This window comes from Hylobates moloch, unplaced genomic scaffold, assembly GCF_009828535.3.
Source record: "Hylobates moloch isolate HMO894 unplaced genomic scaffold, HMol_V3 SCAFFOLD_4, whole genome shotgun sequence".
Lineage (NCBI taxonomy): Eukaryota > Metazoa > Chordata > Mammalia > Primates > Hylobatidae > Hylobates > Hylobates moloch.
The window spans coordinates 60,461,617-60,481,861 of record NW_026652279.1 but is presented as its reverse complement, the minus strand read 5'-3'; the positions used below and the strand labels follow the sequence as shown (position 1 = coordinate 60,481,861).

General features: G+C 36.3%; 1 protein-coding gene across 1 annotated transcript in view; it reads right to left on the bottom strand.

Annotated features, from left to right (window-relative positions):
• Positions 1-20,245, bottom strand: part of IMPG2 (interphotoreceptor matrix proteoglycan 2) — a 105,793-nt gene that overhangs the window by 59,228 nt on the left and 26,320 nt on the right. Inside the window, exons 4-6 of the mRNA XM_032150298.2 lie at positions 17,170-17,201; positions 2,645-2,694; positions 1,644-1,726 (exon numbers count right to left, since the gene is read on the bottom strand). Of these exons, the coding sequence (XP_032006189.1) occupies positions 1,644-1,726; positions 2,645-2,694; positions 17,170-17,201 (165 nt within the window). The remainder of the gene's footprint in view (positions 1-1,643; positions 1,727-2,644; positions 2,695-17,169; positions 17,202-20,245) is intronic.

The following is a 20,245-nucleotide window of genomic DNA, read 5'->3' as shown; positions in this document are numbered from 1 at the left end:
ATCTCTACTAAAAATACAAAGTTAGCTGGGCATGGTAGTATGCGCCTGTAATCCCAGCTACTCAGGAGGCTGAGGCAGGAGAATCACTTGAACCTGGGAGACGGAAGTTTTAGTGAGCCGAGATCCACTGCACTCCAGCCTGGGTGACAGAGCAAGACTCCATTTCAAAAAAATAATAAATAAATTAAACAAAATTAATAAAATAGTAAACATATGGGTAAATCTTAAACAAATTTTAGCTGTATAAGTAGAATATAATACAGTCTAATTAGTAGAATAAAAAAAGAGAGAACAAAAATACTGAAAAGTTGCATACAGGTCAGCAAAATGATCATTTGAATTACAATGTTCTAACGTTCCTATGTTGCTCAGGATAACAATAAAGATGTTGAAAAACTTAAAATTTGTTAGGTTGAATACACATTATAATTTATAGGATAAATCCCAACAGAACTGAAATATGGTTTATAATTTCTAGAAGAGTAGATGGGAAAATGCATTAGGAAAATAGCTGCACAATAAAACTACCTTGGGCTTCATTTTGAACCAGAGCTACAGCAATCTAATTTTTGTTAGGTATCTCTATATTGTTTTGTTTTCCTACTGGTTCTATAAATTGGCTTAAATCCTCTGTTTTGGATATTAACGTTCCAATTGATTGCATACAATTCCTTAATTTCTATTAAAGTGAATTCTATCTCATTCTATAAATGTTTCCAGATCTAAATCATAGCTATTCTGACTCAAGTTCAGAGCTGCAGTATCACTTTTTATTCATTTATTCACAGATATTTATCAAATGCCAATATTTGTTAGCACCATCTACTTGGAACACGGTTGTACTTAGGATAAAAGTATTGATTCAGGTATCCACTCTAGGGATTACCACCAGCCTTGTTCAGTGACAGGGAGGGTGATGAGGCAGAGTGGAGCGACTTAACCTGATTTCATGTAAGTTAAAATGTCCACGTTAGGAAGTGAAGGTGCAAGATAACTAAATTGCATCTTCCTAGTGGATATGTTTTGTCAGAGTTTGCTCTATATTAAAAAAAAAAAAACAGGATTTGTGAATCTTGTAATTTTTTAAATGCAGTATTTAAATATATAACAAAATGTTTCTATATTCCTGGGCAATGTGTAATTTTTTTGTTAATCTGTATATATCTTTTGTGATAAAGACTCAGCTATAGGATTTAGTGTTGTTTAGTGGACAGGTTTCTATTAATAATGGTACATTCGCAATGCATGGTACTTTTTGACTTTTAAACTACATAAAATGTATATTCTTGCCCAATAAAGAAGGCTAAGATCTGGTCTATTAAGGGTTAGAAGAACATAGGCAAAACCACCATAGTAAATCATGTCACAGAGGCCACAAGAGGCAGTGGGCTTACCTCAATGACAGTCCATTTCATTTATAATTCGAAGCCCTCTCTCACCAAAAACTCACCAATAAGAGCAGATTTACTCAGTTCTCCAAGGAATCTCAAAATTGTTTTTAATGTACTGGTTTTAGAATGCATGTCATTTTTCTAACAGGACACTACGTGAAGTACTGTGTAGTCCAGCAATGGGAGATAAACTCTCTCTTAATCTCTGTGTTCCATGTTAGAAACTAAGTAACAAAACAGAGCATCACTCACACTCTCCTCTGGCCTTTCCAAGCTGCTCTCTGAGGCACCTTCATAGGCGTCCACCCCTGGATGTGGAACACTGAGAGTAGTGTCTAAGAAGAAAAGCAAAAACATATGCATGAATTCAGTCCCTGATTAAGTCAGAATTCATATCACGAAATAAGGAACTGACTTCAAAAGCCATTCCTATAAATAGTTTGTTTTATTGTCCTGGAAATTCAGTGCATTCTAACCTCAAGACATATTTGTATGGAGTCTTCTCAGAGCAAGAAATAATTGTGGTACATTCAACAAGCATATATTGAGCACCTACTATATGCCAGACTCTGCACAAGACACGAGGAACACAAAGACAACATTCCTATACTTAAGGAGCGATCTAGTAAAGGGAACACATACTAAAAGAAGTAACTCCTCTACCAGAGAGGAGAAATGGGTAAAGGTTGGAAATTGGTTGTGAATTGACAAGTGTTAAAACTGGACCTTATCATGTTATTCTATTTTTGTAGATGTTTGAAATTTCTAACACAGAGTAGTTTGTGGGGTTTTTTAATTAAAAATAAAGAAATGAATTACCAATTTACAAGAAATATACTGGGCAAAGGAACATGTTAAACTATACCACAGAATGCAACAAGAGAATCCTTACTCTGGGAAACTCTCACAGGACGAATGGCAAATGGTGGCATTAGAATGGTTCTACGTTTTCACATTAGTGGTGGCTACAGAGTGTTTGCCTTAAAATAATTCATTAGCTCATACATTTGTTTTAAGTGGTGTTCTGACTTGTATTATATACTTAACGCTTAAGGATTTTTAGGTACCCACAACATAATGCCATAAAATAAATTTTTAAAAATTACTTTTTCTTGAGACTCTTGAAAAACATATTAAAAGAGAGAAATCTGATATTTTTTAAAAGTCAGCTGCAAAAAATGTTAATGTTTATGAGACTGTCTCAAACCATAAATAATTTTAAAAGAAAAGTGAATAAAGACACAAAAGTATACCTCCTAATGCTGAAGTATCACCAACAGGAACTGGAGAAGACAGTTCAGGACTAGAAGAAAAATGTTTGCAGTTAATAAAATGACAGACACATGAGAGTTTATTTTGGGATTTTGGGGGTTGTTTTCTAAAAAGGAAAACACTAGATCACCAATTAAGGGCTCCCAAGCAAAAGGACCAAAAAGCAAAGTTTTTAAAATTAAAACTTCATAATTCATTTATTTTATATTTATTGATGCCTACTCAACTAGAATCACCCTACCTAGAATTCTTCCCTAGTTATCTTCTCATCATCCTGTTTTCTCTCTTCTCAGTTCTTATCACTATGTGAAATTTTATTTATCTTCTTATTTATCTCTGTCTCTAATGCCTTAGTCCTCTAGCACAATATTGCCCAAAATGGTAGCCACTGGACATGCGTAGCAATTTAAATTAATTAAAATTAAACCATTGTGAGCAAAACACCCATTGTATATGAAGGTTACGGTCTTATAGAAATTATACACACTAAATCAATAATTACAGATGAGACAAGTAGTATAGACAAGAAAGTAGTAGCTGCTAGAAGGAACATAAAACCACACACCTGATCTCATTTGAGAGATCATTGAAATCGTAAAACCTATTTATATAAAAAAAGTCAGGCTTAGAGAAATTATTTGCTGTAGGCCCCATTGCTAACAGGTATCAGGTCTCCTAGCTGTTGTTTTACCATGCCACTCTGCAACTGCAAACAAAGATAAGAAGAGATCAGAAGATCATCTAAGAAAGCCTCTCCTCCTAAAGGAAAGAAAATAGGTTTCCACAAGTCCATATTTTCACATATCCCAAAGGTATAAAAGTTAAATTACAGTAATTTGGGAACTTTTTAGAATTTTCAAGTTTGTACACATGTCCTAAGAGGAAAAGGGCTATTCCCTTAACCTTTTCCAAAGATATTGGATCAGTGGTGATTGTCTGTTTTCAACTCATAGCAATTAAAAACTCTTCAAGTCGGGTGCGGTGGCTCATGCCTGTAATCCCAGCTCTTTGGGAGGTCCAGGCAGGTTGATCACTTGAGGCCAGCAGTTCGAGACCAGCCTGGGCAACATGGTGAAACCCCATCTCTACTAAAAATACAAAAACTAGTCAGGCATGGTGGCACATGCCTGTAATCCCAGCTACTCAGGAGGCTGAGGTATGAGAATCACTTGAACCCAGGAGGCAGGGGTTGCAGTAAGCCAAGATTGTGCCACTGCACTCCAGCCTGGGTGACAGAGGAAGACTCTGCCTCTAAATAAATAAATAAATAAAAACTCTCTTCAATGCTACCAAGTCAACTTCCTAAAGTAATTTGATCAACAGTCAAAAATATCTCCCTCATAGACGTGCCCAGGTCTGTGATGTGCCCAGTAAGTCACATCTTCAGAGCCACACACCTTTAGATCACCCTACTGCTCTAAATTAGATTACAGAGGTACTCAAAGCCTCAAGATAAACATGGCACACATTTTGAGGCATCAGTTTTACTAGAAGCTTAAACAGGTTAGGAGTTAAATAAGAACTGATGTATAATTTAAAACGTTTTAATATTATAACAAACATATCTATATTACGGAATAGAATATAAAGTTTAAATGAATATGAAGATAAAATATGATAATTCAAAGACATTTTATGATTGGAGCTGGTATGGGAGGGTCAATTAGGGGCATGTTTTCTAAATGCCCAGGCTTTGGTAGAAAATTTGAGAAACATAAGTTAAAAAAAAAAAACAAAAAACTTCACCATAAAGATCTTTCTGGTTTTAAAAATTCTATCTAAAAAAGTAAGATGTTAAACTATTACATAAAACTCATCAGTATTGTTTATTTAGAGCACATTTGCATAAAATCGCTTACTAATCTAGAAGAACCTAAAGGGATATGACATCTGGACAAGTTATTTTGATGAGCAGAGGACAGCATGAGTGATGAGGAAGCATTAAGAGACTTCTTGGGTTACAGAAGATGGAGCTGAAAAAAATGGGATTCAGATGCATTCAGAAGAAACATTAACATAATCAGGCCTGAATAGGGTCCATCAATTGTCCACATGACAGTACCCCTTCTCAGTACCTTCATTTCATAGATGAAAGAAATAAGGTCCAAACAGGTAAAGCAACTTTCCCAGGCTCACACAAAAATTCCTAACTGTATCCAGTTCTCTTTGAATAATAATAGCAAGAATAATTACAACTAAATTTACTGAGCCCTCATCATGTGTCATACACTGCTAAGTGCTTTATTTAGGTTAACTAACTTAATTCTGGCAACCACCTTAAGAAGGAGATCCTATGATCCCATTTAGACTGATGAGGAAACTAATGCTAGAAGAGGTTAAGAATTTGCTCAGGGTCACACAGCTAAGCCAATGGAGGAGCTGTGATGTAAAATAGGCCCACTGGATGCCAGAAACCTCATTCTTACTCACCTCAAATCACTGCTTCACAACATGGCCCTTATGTGATCCCTACTCTTTAGAAGGGTTTCACTTGGCCTTCATGATATTGGCCTATAAAAACTAAATGACCTAAAAATCAGTGTATAAGGTCCCAGAAAGAGGAAGGGAAACCTGGTTAGAGTTGCTCTATGGAGAGCAACCAGATACAAGGGTCACAATAAGGCAAAGGTATGAAAGCACAACACAGCAACTAGAATAGGATGTTGGGATGAGGTAGCAGAGAAACCGGACTTCACCTGGGGTGAGTTAAATTGTCTCCGACATCAAATCAAATTTAAGCTAATTCTCTAACTAAGCAAGCATTCAGAATGGAGAAGTTTACTTCAGTTGAACTAGATTTCACCTTGCCGAATTCAAAATAACATTATTTTAATAGGGATAAGTAGGAAACTCTCAGTAATTTAAATCATTTGCCTACAGTCCAACTCTTAATCCTTCAACCACCCACTCTCCTTTCAAGAGACAGTAAAGAACCCTTAACAAGAATCCTTTCACATGTTTTCATTAAGTATTCCTCCTGCAGAGATCCTTTAGAATGTCACTCACAACAGCACTAGAACACAGAGGTGTATTGAGTTTGGAAAGAGAAATACTACTTCATTTCTAAGTCAAACCACAAAGTTGAAGCTGTTCAGCTAAGATCTTTAGCTTAATACTAATAACATACAACCCCTTACTATCTCCTTTCCTCAGTTCATCCAGCACATTATTCATTTTTCACCATGACTACCTAATCATGTCAATGGAATTCAGGTGGGATTGTGTAAAAAGATGCTCACAGCTATATAGAACATACATTTAAAGACATTGTAAAACAAGCCAAGCTCAGGTTCACATGCAGATTCCTACTCCCCTTGATATCTTCTATACTTTGCTTTGCTCTCAAATATGTTACTATAATCACATGTGACAGCAAAAGAACTCAAAGAAAGGAGTTAAGAAACCTGAGTGCTAGTCCTAGATGTATCACTAACTTTATGTATGATTTAGGGAAATACCTTAGTGGCTCTGGGCCTCAAGAACTTAACCTTTAAAACAAGAACACCTCCATGTCTGCCTATTTCAAGAAAGTGTTGACAAAAATTAAATAAAATATTATATGCAGAAGCATCAGAAAAAGTATGAAATACTAAACAAATATAAAACGGGTTAATGGGACAATGACATATGTCATCCCAAACAGAATAGAACATTTGCTGAAAAAAAAAAAAAAATATATATATATATATATATGCCAGGCGCAGTGGCTCATGCCTGTAATCCCAGCACTTTGGGAGGCCGAGGTGGGCAGATCACCTGAGGTCAGGAGTTCAAAACCAGCCTGGCCAACATGGCGAAACCCCATCTCTACTAAAAAATATACAAAAATTAGCTGGGCATGGTGGCACACGCCTGTAATCCCAGCTACTCAGGAGGCTGAGGCAGAAGAATCGCTTGAACCTAGGAGGTGGAGGTTGCAGTGGGCTGAGATTGGGCCACTGCACTCCAGGCTGAGTGACAGAGCGAGACTCTGTTGCAAAAAAAAAAAAAAATTATATAGATATATATATTTGGCTTTGTGATCCATGATGGGTATTCTCAACTACAATTCTCAACTTCAAATGTAAATTAATTGAGACACACATACATAATCCCAAAGAGCAGTCCTTATACTGAGAATATCACCAGAGACCTGATAATAGACTCGGGTGATTAGGCAGAAATTCTGTCATTAATTTAACAAATATTTAGTAAGCACATATCCTAGGATGAACCTTGCACTCGTTATTGGGGATGTAACCGTAAAACCAGATGGCAGGAGTTTAAGGAGTGATTGGAGCTAAGTGGACATTCTTTCAAGATGCCTGGCTATAATGGAGATAAATGCGGGCTGTTTTAAAAATAGGTAACATGAGAGGGACTTCAGCATGTTTAAATACTAATGGGAAAGAGTTAGTAAAGAAGGAAGTTGGAGACTCAGGAGAAAGAGAGAAATAATGACAGGCAGAGGTTTCTAAGAGGAAAGACAGAATGTAAGGTCCTGAATACAGGCAGAAAATGTTCTTTTTAAGAGTTGGCAACTGATAGCAGAAGATGTTTAAAATAGGATATAGCAGAGTATTTGGTGCAAGACATACATTAGCAGATGTATTAGAGTTTGCATAGAGGTCTGCAATTTAAATTACAGAGAATTGTGATTGGCAGAATACTAGCCTCCCAAAGAGGTCCATATCTTAATCCCCAGAGAGGGGAATTAAGGTTGCAAGTAGAATTAAGCTTGCTAATCGGCAGATCTTAAAATAGGCAGAGTATCCTGGGTTATCCAGTAGGCTTCATGTAATCACAGGGACCCTTTCACGTGGAAGAGAGAGACAGAAGCAAGTCAGAGTGATGGAATGTGAGAGAGACTCCACCGGCCATTGCTGGCTTTGAAGATGGAAGTGGGCCATGAGCCAAGAAATGTGGGTGGTCTGTAGAAGCTAGAAAAGGCAAGAAAACAGATTCTCCCCTACAGCTTCTAAAAAGGAACACAGCCCTGCTGATACTTTGAGACCCAAAGGAAGCTTCTGAACTACAGAACTATAAGATAATCCATGTTGTTTTAAGCTGCCAAGGTCAAGACTAATTAGTTAAAGCAGCAGTAGAAAACTAATACAAGAATCTCTTTACACAGAGAATACAAAAATAATCTCAAAAAATTTATAAAAATAAATTTGAATAGTGGAAACATGAGTTAATGGAGTAGTGACACATGTCATTCCAAAGAGAATAAAATATTTGCTGAAAAAAATATGTATTTGGCTTTGTGGTCCATGGAAATCGTGGGCAAATAAGGGTTTTAATGGATGAGTGTAATATTCAACTGGAGAAAGGTAGGCTGAGTAAATTCTTAGGCCACTCCTATGGTATCAATCCCAGTGTGAGCTAGCCCCATGTCACCCCCTTCAGCATCTCCCACAGTCGGCAGTCTCCACCCCACTTCAACCTCATCTGCCCTAGTTTCAGGCAGAATACAAATTTTTAAATTTTCAAAATTCACTTATATTTTAGTTCATATGTATTGTTATTTCTTTATATGCCTTATTTTCTAAGAATAGTGAATATCTTGTATCCTCTATTATACCTAGTACAGGCAGTGACTTATCAATAGAGATAAATGATACATACAGTTAGTTCTGCTATGCTATTTATTTGTAAATTTGTTTCAACATGATTAATATATTAAGAAACAGTTGAGCATAATGCAGATTTCTTCTTTACCTATACCCAATTTCATTGTGAGAAACGCTAGATGAATAAACAAAACCACCAAGATGAAGAGAGGCCACATAGGAATACACCAAGCACTCTCATGCCCAACACTTCAGACATCTTCCAGCTACTTCAGTTCACCCATGAATTATGAACCACACCTACCCTCATATGGTGTTACAACTTTCCATCCTTCTTCACATAACTCTCCTTCCATCACTTTACAATAATTTATAAGCTACAATCTTTCCAGTATCCAATTTTACGAACAAATGTCAGAAATCCATCAAGGTTAAGTGACATATTTATTATGGTATTTGTGTATTTTTCAACCACATGGGACATGTAAACTGTGCCACCATTTTTATTAGGTTACTTTTTGTTTGTTTGTTTTTGAGATGGAGTCTCACTCTGTCGTTGCCCAGGCTGGAGTACAGCGGCACAATCTTGGCTCGCTGCAACCTCCACCTCTCAAGTTCAAGCTATTCTCCTGCCTTAGCCTCCCGAGCAGTCAGCATTACAGGTGCACGCCACCATTCCTGGCTAATTTTTTTTTGTATTTTTGTAGAGACGGATTTCACCATGTTGGCCGGGCTGGTCTTGAACTCCTGATCTCAAGTAATCTGCCTGCCTCAGCCTGCCAAAGTGCTGGGGTTACAGGCGTGAGCCACCGCACCAGCCACTAGGTTCCTTTTTTAAAAAAATGTATTGTTGACAAAGTTTTTGGGTATTGTGCCCCTAACTTTATTATTCCCATTGCCCCTGTAGTTTTTATCGCATGATTTTCAACAATTTTTAGCAAATAATATATCACGTTATAGTAGAACTAACTACACGATGAAGGTGTTTTGTTTTCATAGAAACTTTTTGAATAAACCCTATAAGTTTGTTTGTTCTAAGACTCTTTCCAACGTGGTACATATATGCAGATTGCCAGAAGCCATAGAGTAGACTTGGCTCCATTTCTAAAGCTTCCATTTTGTGTGATATTTGAGGAAATAAATCAATTTATATAAAATTTATAAATACTGATATACTACATAGCAAAATACAAAAGAGTGCATGAAGTCTTAAGAAAAGAAAAGGATGTTTGGATTTGCAAAAACAAAACAAAAAAACTCTGAGCTATACTGCCCATATTTTCTGCCATTGAGGACTTTGGGAGAAAAGTTTGATAAACACTGTTCTAAGCAAATGTTAAAATCCCCTTAGCTGACAAATACATAGACTAATAAGAAAAATAAAAAATAACTCTGGCTGCTGTGTTGAAAATGTACTGTAGTTGGGAAAGGGTTAGATATGTTAAGAAGCTATTATAAAAATAAAAGATGCTGGTGGCTCATACCAGGGTGGTGGCAGTGAAGATGGTGAAAAGTGATCAGATTTGAGATATATTTTGAATCTACAGGCAACAGAAATTCTTGATGGATTGGATGTGAGGTGTGGGAGAAATGGAAATATAAAGCATGATCACAAAGTTTTGGTCTGCATGACAGACATGATAAAGTTGTCACCAATAGAAATGCAGAGTTAATTGGGTTGGGGACATGGGAGAACCAGGAGTTCGGTTGTGGATGTGTTGAGTTTGAAATGTCTACTTGACATTCACATAGAGATGTCATCATAAATATGAGTTGTCTTCCATCTTCTCAGTTTATAGATAAAAAACATTGCATCAGATTGTTTGAGTCATTTATCCAAAATCAAAGTAGCCAGGTAGAGGCAAAAAGAAAAGGTCTCTTGATGCCCAGTCCAGTGCTATTCTTAGTAAACCTTCCCAGAGAGTAGAGAACTTTCCAATAAAAGAGACTCATTGTTTTAATGAATCCAACGAATCAATATTTTTATGGGTAAACAAATTCTAATATTCAATTCAAGAAACTAAATCAAGATCTATTTATCAATATGAACAAAAAAAACAAAATCATTTGAATGGCAAAAGGAGAATGCATAAATATCCTTAGTAGGCATTAAACAAACAAATTCATGTATATTTAGGACAGACTCAAAATCTGCGCCTAACAGTTTCTAAAAGAAGTGATATTCCTTGTCCTAGCTGTGCACACAGGATTCCAAGGCACTTCCAATGCCATCTGCTTACTGTAGTTACCATCATCTCCTGCAGCACAAGTTTGAGAGGGCCAGAGTCAGAGTAGGCTTAATATTTGTCTCTATGTCTGAGATATTTCATAACTTAACCTTTTTTTAAAGAAACAAAACTGTAAAAAAAGATAGAACCATCACTGAATTCTTGCTTTCTAATAAACCACAACCATCAAATTAGTTAACTTTCCTTTTGCTGACATTGCTAGAATGTCCCAGAGACTGTTAATTAATTTGATAGTTCCATTTTTCTGTCACTTAATGACTGGAATTGTAAACAAGTCTCATTAAGTTTTGTGAATGTCAGAGAATTTCATAGAGAATTTTTCATCCTGTAAAAATTTCATAGGGTAATTGTAACAATTAAATGTAAAAAAATCTTGTTAAAATGTAAAGCTCTATATGTCTATAAATGCAGATGTGTAAGGGATGATGGTAGGGTTGGGGATATGTCATCTCATAAGAGGTCAGGGAGTATCACCACTATCTGTCTACTGGTCCATCTTTGCCCCAAGAGTACTGCCAGTGTGCACCAAAAGGATAACCCTGCACTAGGCCACATCCCTGACAGAAAGACACACAGGGATCAGTACATTCTGCCCCTACTCTCACTGAATGCGCTACAGACACAGAAAGACGTAGACTTCCTGCTCTTCTAGGAATCCTATTCTTGATCATTTGATGATTTCCTAAAGCCTGAGAAACAGATACTTTTATATAAAGTGAAACAACCAAGATTTAGCACAAGTTGTTGATAAGACACACACTAAAATTTCAATTTCTCTCCTGTTTACAGCTCTGTCTCTCTCATATACTGCCTCATTGCATGGACTCACAGCCAGGCCACAAAGTACATATTCAATATGCTGACAACTGATGGTTTGAGAAACATTATCATGGAGAAATCTGTCTAATACAAAGTAGTTACTTTCTAAATCTTTATTCATTTGAAGTTAGCTCCTTTGAATTTCAGCAGATACAATTTTAAAACTGGTACAAATATCTATACAAAAGTTCATTATATCATTTTTAATTTTAAATTTTTATAAATTTTGATAGATTTAGGGGGTACAAGGGCCATTTTGTAACATGGATACATGGTGTAGTGATGAAGTCTAGGCTTTTAGTATGTAAATTATAGAAACCATTTAAATACTTTTTTTCATTCTTCATGTTTGTCTTTCTCATTCACACACATATATGCACGACAAAGAAAACTGATTTTTTAATCTCTGAATGATGTAAAATATTCTAATAATTTAAATACATATTCATTATAGCATAGGGGTTGAACACTGGCTTTGTGACCTTAGACAAGTCCCTTAAACTCTCTATACCTTAATTTCCTCCTAAGAGAAGTATAATATTAATACCTACCTCATTATATTGTTTAGAGGATTAAGTAAATTAATACAAGTAATAAAGTACCTAGAACAATGTCTGGCCTATAACTAATACATTAGTATTAGCTAATATTTTTAATTTTAATTAAAATGACTCTAATTAGGTGATTATTGAGTATAGTTATTCTAAAACATTTAAAAGGGCAAACATCATTATCCATTCTTGTGAGTAAGAAGCTTTTCACAATATTCTAAATAACTGCTGATATGTTAGTATTTTTAGTTGTTAGGCCCAGATTTAGAGTGAAATGGCATGCTTCAATATCCAATCCAGAAAAATAAATTATGGTCTACCTCTTATAGTGGTCTACCATGAAGTCTACCAGCCTAATTCTATGACAAGATAATGAAGAAAAAGTCTCATCTCTCTTCCCCTTGGCATCTTTATGATGTTTTAACATTCAAGTGCATATCAGTACTTTGAATGCTTGGAAATTATACTGCCTCAACATCTGTAGATATATGTACTCACATTACATGTGCATTGCATTACCAGTCTAGCTTCTGATGGCATGTGCTGCATTATAGGCTAGTTCTTATGATGAAAAACTTTTTCTTCACATGGGCAGAATCATTCTATCTTTCTTTGCAAAAATTCCTCTTGGGAGTTGGGATGGTGAAGGAGAGAATGAAGGTGTTTGTTTCCAGCTGATGCACAGAAAGACGGGACAGTTTGAATCAGCAGGCAGGAGAACCCAAGGAAATGAATGAGATGATCAATTTGGGGCAGCTCCAGAGAAAACCCATTCTGCTTTAACCAATTAACAGACTTTCATTCATTTCCCCTCCTTCTCTAATCACCGCCTAGTAGTTGTGAATGAGGTGCACTGTGATTCAGGTATTTATTAGCTGATACATCATGCAAGAAATAAATCTGTTAGCAGGAAAAAAGCACAGATCTACATTTTTCCTCTTTGAATGATGAAATCCAGTAAGGTCTGAAGTTAGGTTTTCAGGAATATTGTGTTGCTGTCAGGGTATAGTAACACAGAATCCATTGGAACAAAATGTACTTAGCTTGTAATCATGATTAATTAATATGGAAACATAGCCTTTGCAAAATTTACATTGTGGCAACCTTGGCCACACCCAAAGCTGAATCAATCAAAAAAGTCTCATGCTCATGGATTGGAAGAATCAATATCATTAAAATGGCCATACGGCCCAAGGCAATTTACAGATTCAATGCTATTCCTATCAAACTAGCAATGTCATTCTTCACAGAATTAGAAAAAGCTACTTTAAAATTCACGTGGAACCAAAAAAGAGTCTGAATAGCCAAAGTAATCCTAAGCAAAAAGAACAAAGCCAGAGGCATCACACTATCCAACTTCTAACTATACTATAAAGCTACAGTAACCAAAACAGAATGGTACTGGTACAAAAACAGTAAATAGACCAATGGAACAGGATAGAAAACTCAGAAATAAAGCTTCACATCTACAACCATCTGATCTTCAACAAGACTGACAAAAATGAACAAGGAGGAAAGGACTCCCCATTCAATAAATGCTGCTGGGATAACTGGGTAGCCATATGTAGAATAAAAATACTGGAAGCCTACCTTTTATCATATACCAAAATTAACTAAAAATTGATTAAATATTTAAATGTAAGACCTCAAACTATAAAAATTCTAGAAGAAAACTTAGAAAATATCTTTTTCAACATTGACCTTGGCAAATAATTTATGGCCAAGCCCCCAAAAGCAATTGCAACAAAAACAAAAATTGACAAGTGGGACTTCATTAAACTAAAGAGCTTTTACACAGCAAAATAAACTATCAACATACTAAACAGAAAACCTACAGAATGGGAGAAAATATTCACAAGCTAGGCATCTGACAAACGTCTAACATCCAGAATCTATAGGGAATTTAAACAATTCAACAAGCAAAAAGCAAATAACCCCATTAAAAAGTGGGCAAAGGAACAGACACTTCTCAAAAGAAAACATACATGAGGTCAATATATGAAAAAATGCTCAGCATCAGTAACACTCAGGGAAATGCAAATCAAAACTACAATGAAATACCATCTCACACCCGTCAGAATGGCTACTAAAAAGTCAGAAAATAACAGACGTTGATGAGGTTGCAGAGAAAAAGAAATGCTTATGTACTATTAGTAGGAATGTAAATTAGTTCAGCCACTGTGAAAGCAGTTTGGAGATTTATCAAAGAACTTAAAACAGAGCTACCATTCAAACCAGCAATCCCATATCATTATATCAAAAAGCCACATGCACTCTTATGTTCATCATTAGCTATTCATAATAGCAAAAACATGGAATCAATTGAGGTGCCCATCAATGGTGGATTGGATAAAGAAAATATGGTACATATACACCATGGAATACTATGCAGCGAGGAAAAAGAATGAACTCATGTCCTTTGCAGCAACTTGGATGGAATTGGAGGCCATAATCCTAAGTGAATTAATGTAGGAAGAGAAAGCCAAATACTGCATGTTCTCACTTATAAGTGAGAGGTAAACATTGAGCATATATGGATATAAACATAGGGAAAATAGACACTGTGGACTACTAGAGGGTGGGTGGGTGTGGGTTGAAAAACTACATATTGGGTACTATGCACTACCTGGGTCCAAGATACCCATGTAACAATCCTACACATGTATCCTTTATATCTAAAATAAAAGCTAAATTTTTTAAGTCATCCTTTTGAATTGATTTCTCTTCCCTCTCTCTATGTATTGGTGTGTGTGCACATATGCTACACTACGAACACAAGTATGTTTTGATATTGGTCTGATTGGTTAAACAAAGTCAACCAAAGCAATATAAACTGTACATATTAAGATTATACTACATACACGCTTGGTGCTAGTTAATGTAGAGCTTACAACAAATCCTAAAACACAGTTCATTTCCTCAAGAATGTTACCTATTAGGGTTACAAAAATGAGTAAGATACTTTTTTTATTCATTCGTCAGGATCCTACAGAAGCCTGCTAAAGGCTACATGGTAGGTTTTTCAAGAGTCAGACTTTAGGTATTTTGTGCAATTACTGATTTTATTCATATTTTGGATTCCTGTAAGAGTATTACTAACTTAGGTTTTTGGTTGTTGTTATTGTAATAATTAAGTGAGGTGACATATTTTACACAGTAAAAGGCAGTATTAATACAGGTTAAAAATCAGATGCTTAAGAATCAAATGAGCTGGATTACCTTGAGTTATTTAAACTCTAATACTGTTTCTTCATCTATCAAATAAAGATAGTAAAAGTACATAATTCAGAGGGCTAAACTCAGAGGATTAAATAAATTAATACACGTAAAATATCTAATATACTGTAAGCAATCGATAAATGTTAAAATGCTATTACATGTTTGATAATGTTAGTCAGGCAACAAACATGGAAACATAATGGCTCAAGAGTACTCTAAAAAACTATGGCTGAACCATAGAGTTTGAGAAGGAAACTGAGACAGATGAGGCTGGGCACAGGCCTAACTGTGAAGAGCCTTGCGGGTCATGTTAATTTTGATCTTAAAAGCAATGAGGAACTATTAAATTGTCTTACAGAGGAGAGGCACATGATCAAATTTATTCTTTTGAAGATTTCTGGCCAGGGTGGAGAGGAGGGCTCAGAGGGAAGTAGAGAGACCTCTTGGCAAGCCTTTGTACCAGGAAATAAGTGTTGATTATATGAATTAGTATAGGGACTGTGGGGTCAGAGAGAAATGGATGGAATCAAGAGATAATTAGAAAATAGGAGAAGGAAGGGAGAAAGCAAGAGAAAAGAATATGGGCAACTAGATGGATGATAATGCCATTCATTCACTGATGAGAGGAACATAGAAAGAAACAGATTTGTGAAGAAATGATTGATATAGCTTCGGGCACAATGAACTTAAAGAGAGCTTAGAGAAGTTAATCGAGCCAATAGACTGTGAAAGTTGGATGAGGTGACCTCTAAGGCTCCTTCTAGTTCTATCATTACAACTATAGATTTACAGATCCACTGTCTGTTGCAATGGCAATCACAAGGAATCTCTCTGAGCTCTGCCTCTCTGTGGTGAAGAAACCACACCCGGCCAGGCATAGTGGCTCATGCCTGCAATCAATCCCAACACTTTGGGAGGCTGAGGTGGGCCAATTGCTTGAGCCCAGGAGATCAAAACTAGCCTGGGCAACATAGCAAAACCTATTTCTACAAAAAAGTTAGCTGGGCATGATGGTGTGTGCCTGCAGTCCCAACTACTTGGGAGGCAGAAGTGGAGGATCACTTAAGCCTAGGAGCGTGAGGCTGCAGTGAACTGTGATCATGCCACTGCACTCCAGCCTGGGTGACAGAGCAAAACCCTGTTTCTAAATAAATAAATGTAAAAAATAAAACAGAGTAAACCACACCCAAGAGACCACATGGCCCCATATTTAAGTAAATGCTCAATCCCACACCCTGGTATAGACTTAGTGCCATTGGCTGTTTGAATAAGACCACACAGAGTCCCACTTCTTTCCTATTCACTTGTGTTTGATTTGAAACCTGGATATACCCCACTACCACCCACATATATATTCCATTTATGGTTTTGCCCTGACTCTGATGCCCAGGTTGGATCTCTGAACACTGACTCACCTACTTGGTTTTTTCAATCTGTCCTTCCCTCTAATTTGAGGCAAAATTCTGGACTATGACCTGGATTGCATGCTCTAGTGGTACCTTCCTATATAACTACCCACATGCTGTTATAATTTAGATGTTCTGAGGATGAATAGAATTGGAAAGCTTTAGCCCCTATAGGCTCAAAATCCCTTACCTTCTGTGATCTTCTTTGTACTAATACTTCCCAGAAACCAGAAACCTTAGCTCTAAGCCCACAGTGAACACAGTCAAGAATCATAATAGGTTATGCTATTCCTATGTTTCAAGAACATAATCATCAATAGTCAATAAATTGATCCATAGCACCATCCATCATTTAATAAACTATCCTCCACTGTGGTGTACCATTTCAGAACAATTTCATCATTAGCCTTTAAACCTCAACAACAATAGTTCACTCCATATAAACCATAAATCTGTTTTCTTATCTAAGAGAGGAGCAAGTTTGCCTCATAATAAGGTCAGACAGCAAATGCGCACAGTGGCTGTGGTCATGGTCTGGAAAGAAAGGTGGCCTGGGAATGAGGAAAAACATGTGGGACTTATCCACAGCCCTGGTCATTGCAAACTGGTAAGAAAATAGAAAGGCACCATTAAATTTGGGGTGAGTCTTGAATTAGGCTATGACACATCTGTGTTGCCAAACATGAATTTTGGGAAAAAGAGATACTCACCTGCTTACAGTTTCCTTTGCGTAAGTCAGTTTCTAAGGAAAACAAAGATATAAAAATGACTGAGTTAACAACAGTTATTAAGGAGTAAATAAAACTTATTTCATAGAGACCACTACTGCCCTACCATGGTAGAATCTATGTTACTATTCTCTATGGTTAGACAAGTGATTAAAACAGGTAATAATGATATCAAGTTTGTTTTGTGACTATAGCAACACCCTGACGTTCAGTCTCTGCTTATATGCACAGAAGTTCCTATGTTCTTTCTTAATGGGCTCAAATAACAGGCTTGATCTGCCAATTTTATAAAGGTATAAAAGTTATAGATTTGCAGAGTTTTACATAAACCTGCCATGGACTTAGAATCAAATAATTTTTTATCTAATGTATTTATAATAATTCTCATCCTAGAACAATGTAAACATGTGGATAAAATAATTGATAAGTTTGTTTCTACAGAATTCAGACAAAAAAGACATATCATATCAATAATTGGATTATTCCCCAGGGGCATTCTAAAGCAAACTGCCTGCAAGTTTCCCCTAAATTAGGATTGTTATTTTGAGATCAATATGATAGAAGGAATAGTGACTTGGAATCAGGAGACCTAGTTTCAAGTTCCAGTTTCCCCTCCTTAGCTATATAGAAAAATCCCAAAATCTCTCTAGTGCCAGGCCTCAATTTCCAACAAAGAGACTGTTACTCTAAATACCTCTCATTGCATTTAGAAATGACTCACTGCTCTTCTTGCTCTACAGACTCTCCCAGAATAACCTCGGCCACTCTCATGGTTTCAATTACAGGCATACCTCTGATATATTACAGGTTTGGCTCCAGACCAAATAAAAGCTCAATAAAGCAAATATCCCAATAAAGCAAGTCACATATTTTTTGGTTTCCTAGTATATATAAAAGTTATGCTTACGTTATACTGTAGTCTATTAAAAGTGCAATAGCATCACATCTAAAAAAGGTATATACCTTAATTTTAAAATACTTTATTGCTAAAAAATGCTAACAATCCTCTGAGCCTTCAGCAAGTCATCATCTTTCTGCTTCTGGAGGGTCTTGCCTCCAAGTTGATGGCTGCTGACTAATCAGAATGATGGCTGCTGATGATTGAGGTAACTGTGGCAATTTCATAAAAATAAGACAACAATGAATTTGGCCCCATCGATTGATTTTTTCTTTAATAAAAGATTTCCGTGTGATATATAATGTTGTTGATAACATTTTATCTAAAAGTTCTCTTAAAACTGGAGTCAATCCTCTCAAATCCTGTCACTTCTTTATCAACTGAGTTTATCTAATAGTCTAAATCCTTTACTGTCATTTCAATAGTGTTCACAGCATGTTTACCAGAAGTAGATTCCATCTGAAGGAACAACTTTCTTTGCTCATTCATAAGAAGAAATTTCTCATTCATTCAAGTATTATTATGAGATTGTAGCAATTTAATCTCATCTTCAGGCTGTACTTCTAAGTCTAGTTCTCTTGCTATTTCCACCACATCTGCAGTTACTTCCTCTACTGAAGTCTTGAACCCCTCCAAGTCATCCATCAGAGTTGGAATCAACGTCTTCCAAATCCCTATTAATGTTGGTATTTTGACCTCACCTATTGAGTCATGAATGTTGTGAGTGCCATCTAGGTGGTAAATCCTTTCCAGAAGATTTTCAGTTCACTTTGCCTATATCCATCAAAGAAATCACTATCTATGGCAGCTGTATGAAAAGTATTTCTAAAATCACAACACTTAAAAGTTGAAATTACTCCTTACTCCATGGGCTTCAGAATAAATATTGTATTGGCAGGCATGAAAACAACATTAATCTGCTTGTACATCCCCATCAGAGCTCTTGGGTGGCTATGTGCATTGCCCATAAACAATGATACTTGAAAAAAAATTTCTGAGCAGTAGGTTTCAAAGGTGGGCTTAAAAGATTCAGTAAACCATACTGTAAACAGATGTGGTGCCGTCAGACTTTTTTGTCCCCTTTATAGAGCATAAGTAGAGTAGATTTAGCATATTTCTTAAGGGCCCTAGGATTTTTGGCATAGTAAATAAGCATTGCCTTCTAATTTAAGTCACTAGCTGCATTATCCCAAAACAAGAAATTCAGTCTGTCCTTCATTGAAGCCAGGCATTGACTTCTCTCTAGCTATGGAAGTTCTAGATAGCATCTTTGTCTAATAGAAGGCTGCTTCATTTACATTAAAAATCTGTTGTTCCATGCAGCCACCTACATAAATTATCTTAGCTAGATCTTCTAGACAACTTGCTACAGCTTCTGCATCAGCACTTGCTTATGTTATAAAGATAGCTTCTTTTCTTAACTACATAAACCAACCTCTGCTATCTTCCAACTATTCTTCTGAAGCTTACTCGCCTCTCTCAGCCTTCATGGAATTGAAGAGTGATCTGGCTTTGGTTAAGGGAATGTTATGGCTGGTTTGATCTTCCACTCTGACCACTAAAACTTTCTCCATATCAGCAAGAAGGCTGTTTTGCTTACTTATCACTCATATACTCACTGAATAGCACTTTTAATATTTATTTATTTATTTATTTATTTACTTTTACTTTAAGTTCCAGGATACAAGTGTAGAATGTGTAGGTTTGTTACGTAGGTATACATGTGCCATGGTAGTTTGCTGCACCTATCAACCCATCATCTAGGTTTCAAGCCCCACATGCATTAGCTATTTGTCCTAATGCTCTCCCTTCCCTTGGCCCCCACCCTCCAACTAGCCCTGGTTTATGTTGTTCCCCTTCCTTTGTTCATGTGTTCTCACTGTTCAATTCCCACTTATCAATGAGAACATGCAGTGTTTGGTTTTCTGTTCCTGTGTTAGCTTGCTGAGGATGATGGTTTCCAGCTTCATCCATGTCTCTGCAAAGGACATGATCTCATTCCTTTTTATGGCTGTGTAGTATTCCATGGTGTATATGTACCACATTTTCTTTATCCAGTCTCTCATTGATGGGCATTTGGATTGGTTCCATGTCTTTGCTATTGTAAATAGTGCTGCAATAAACATACATGTGCATGTGTCTTTATAGCAGAATGATTTA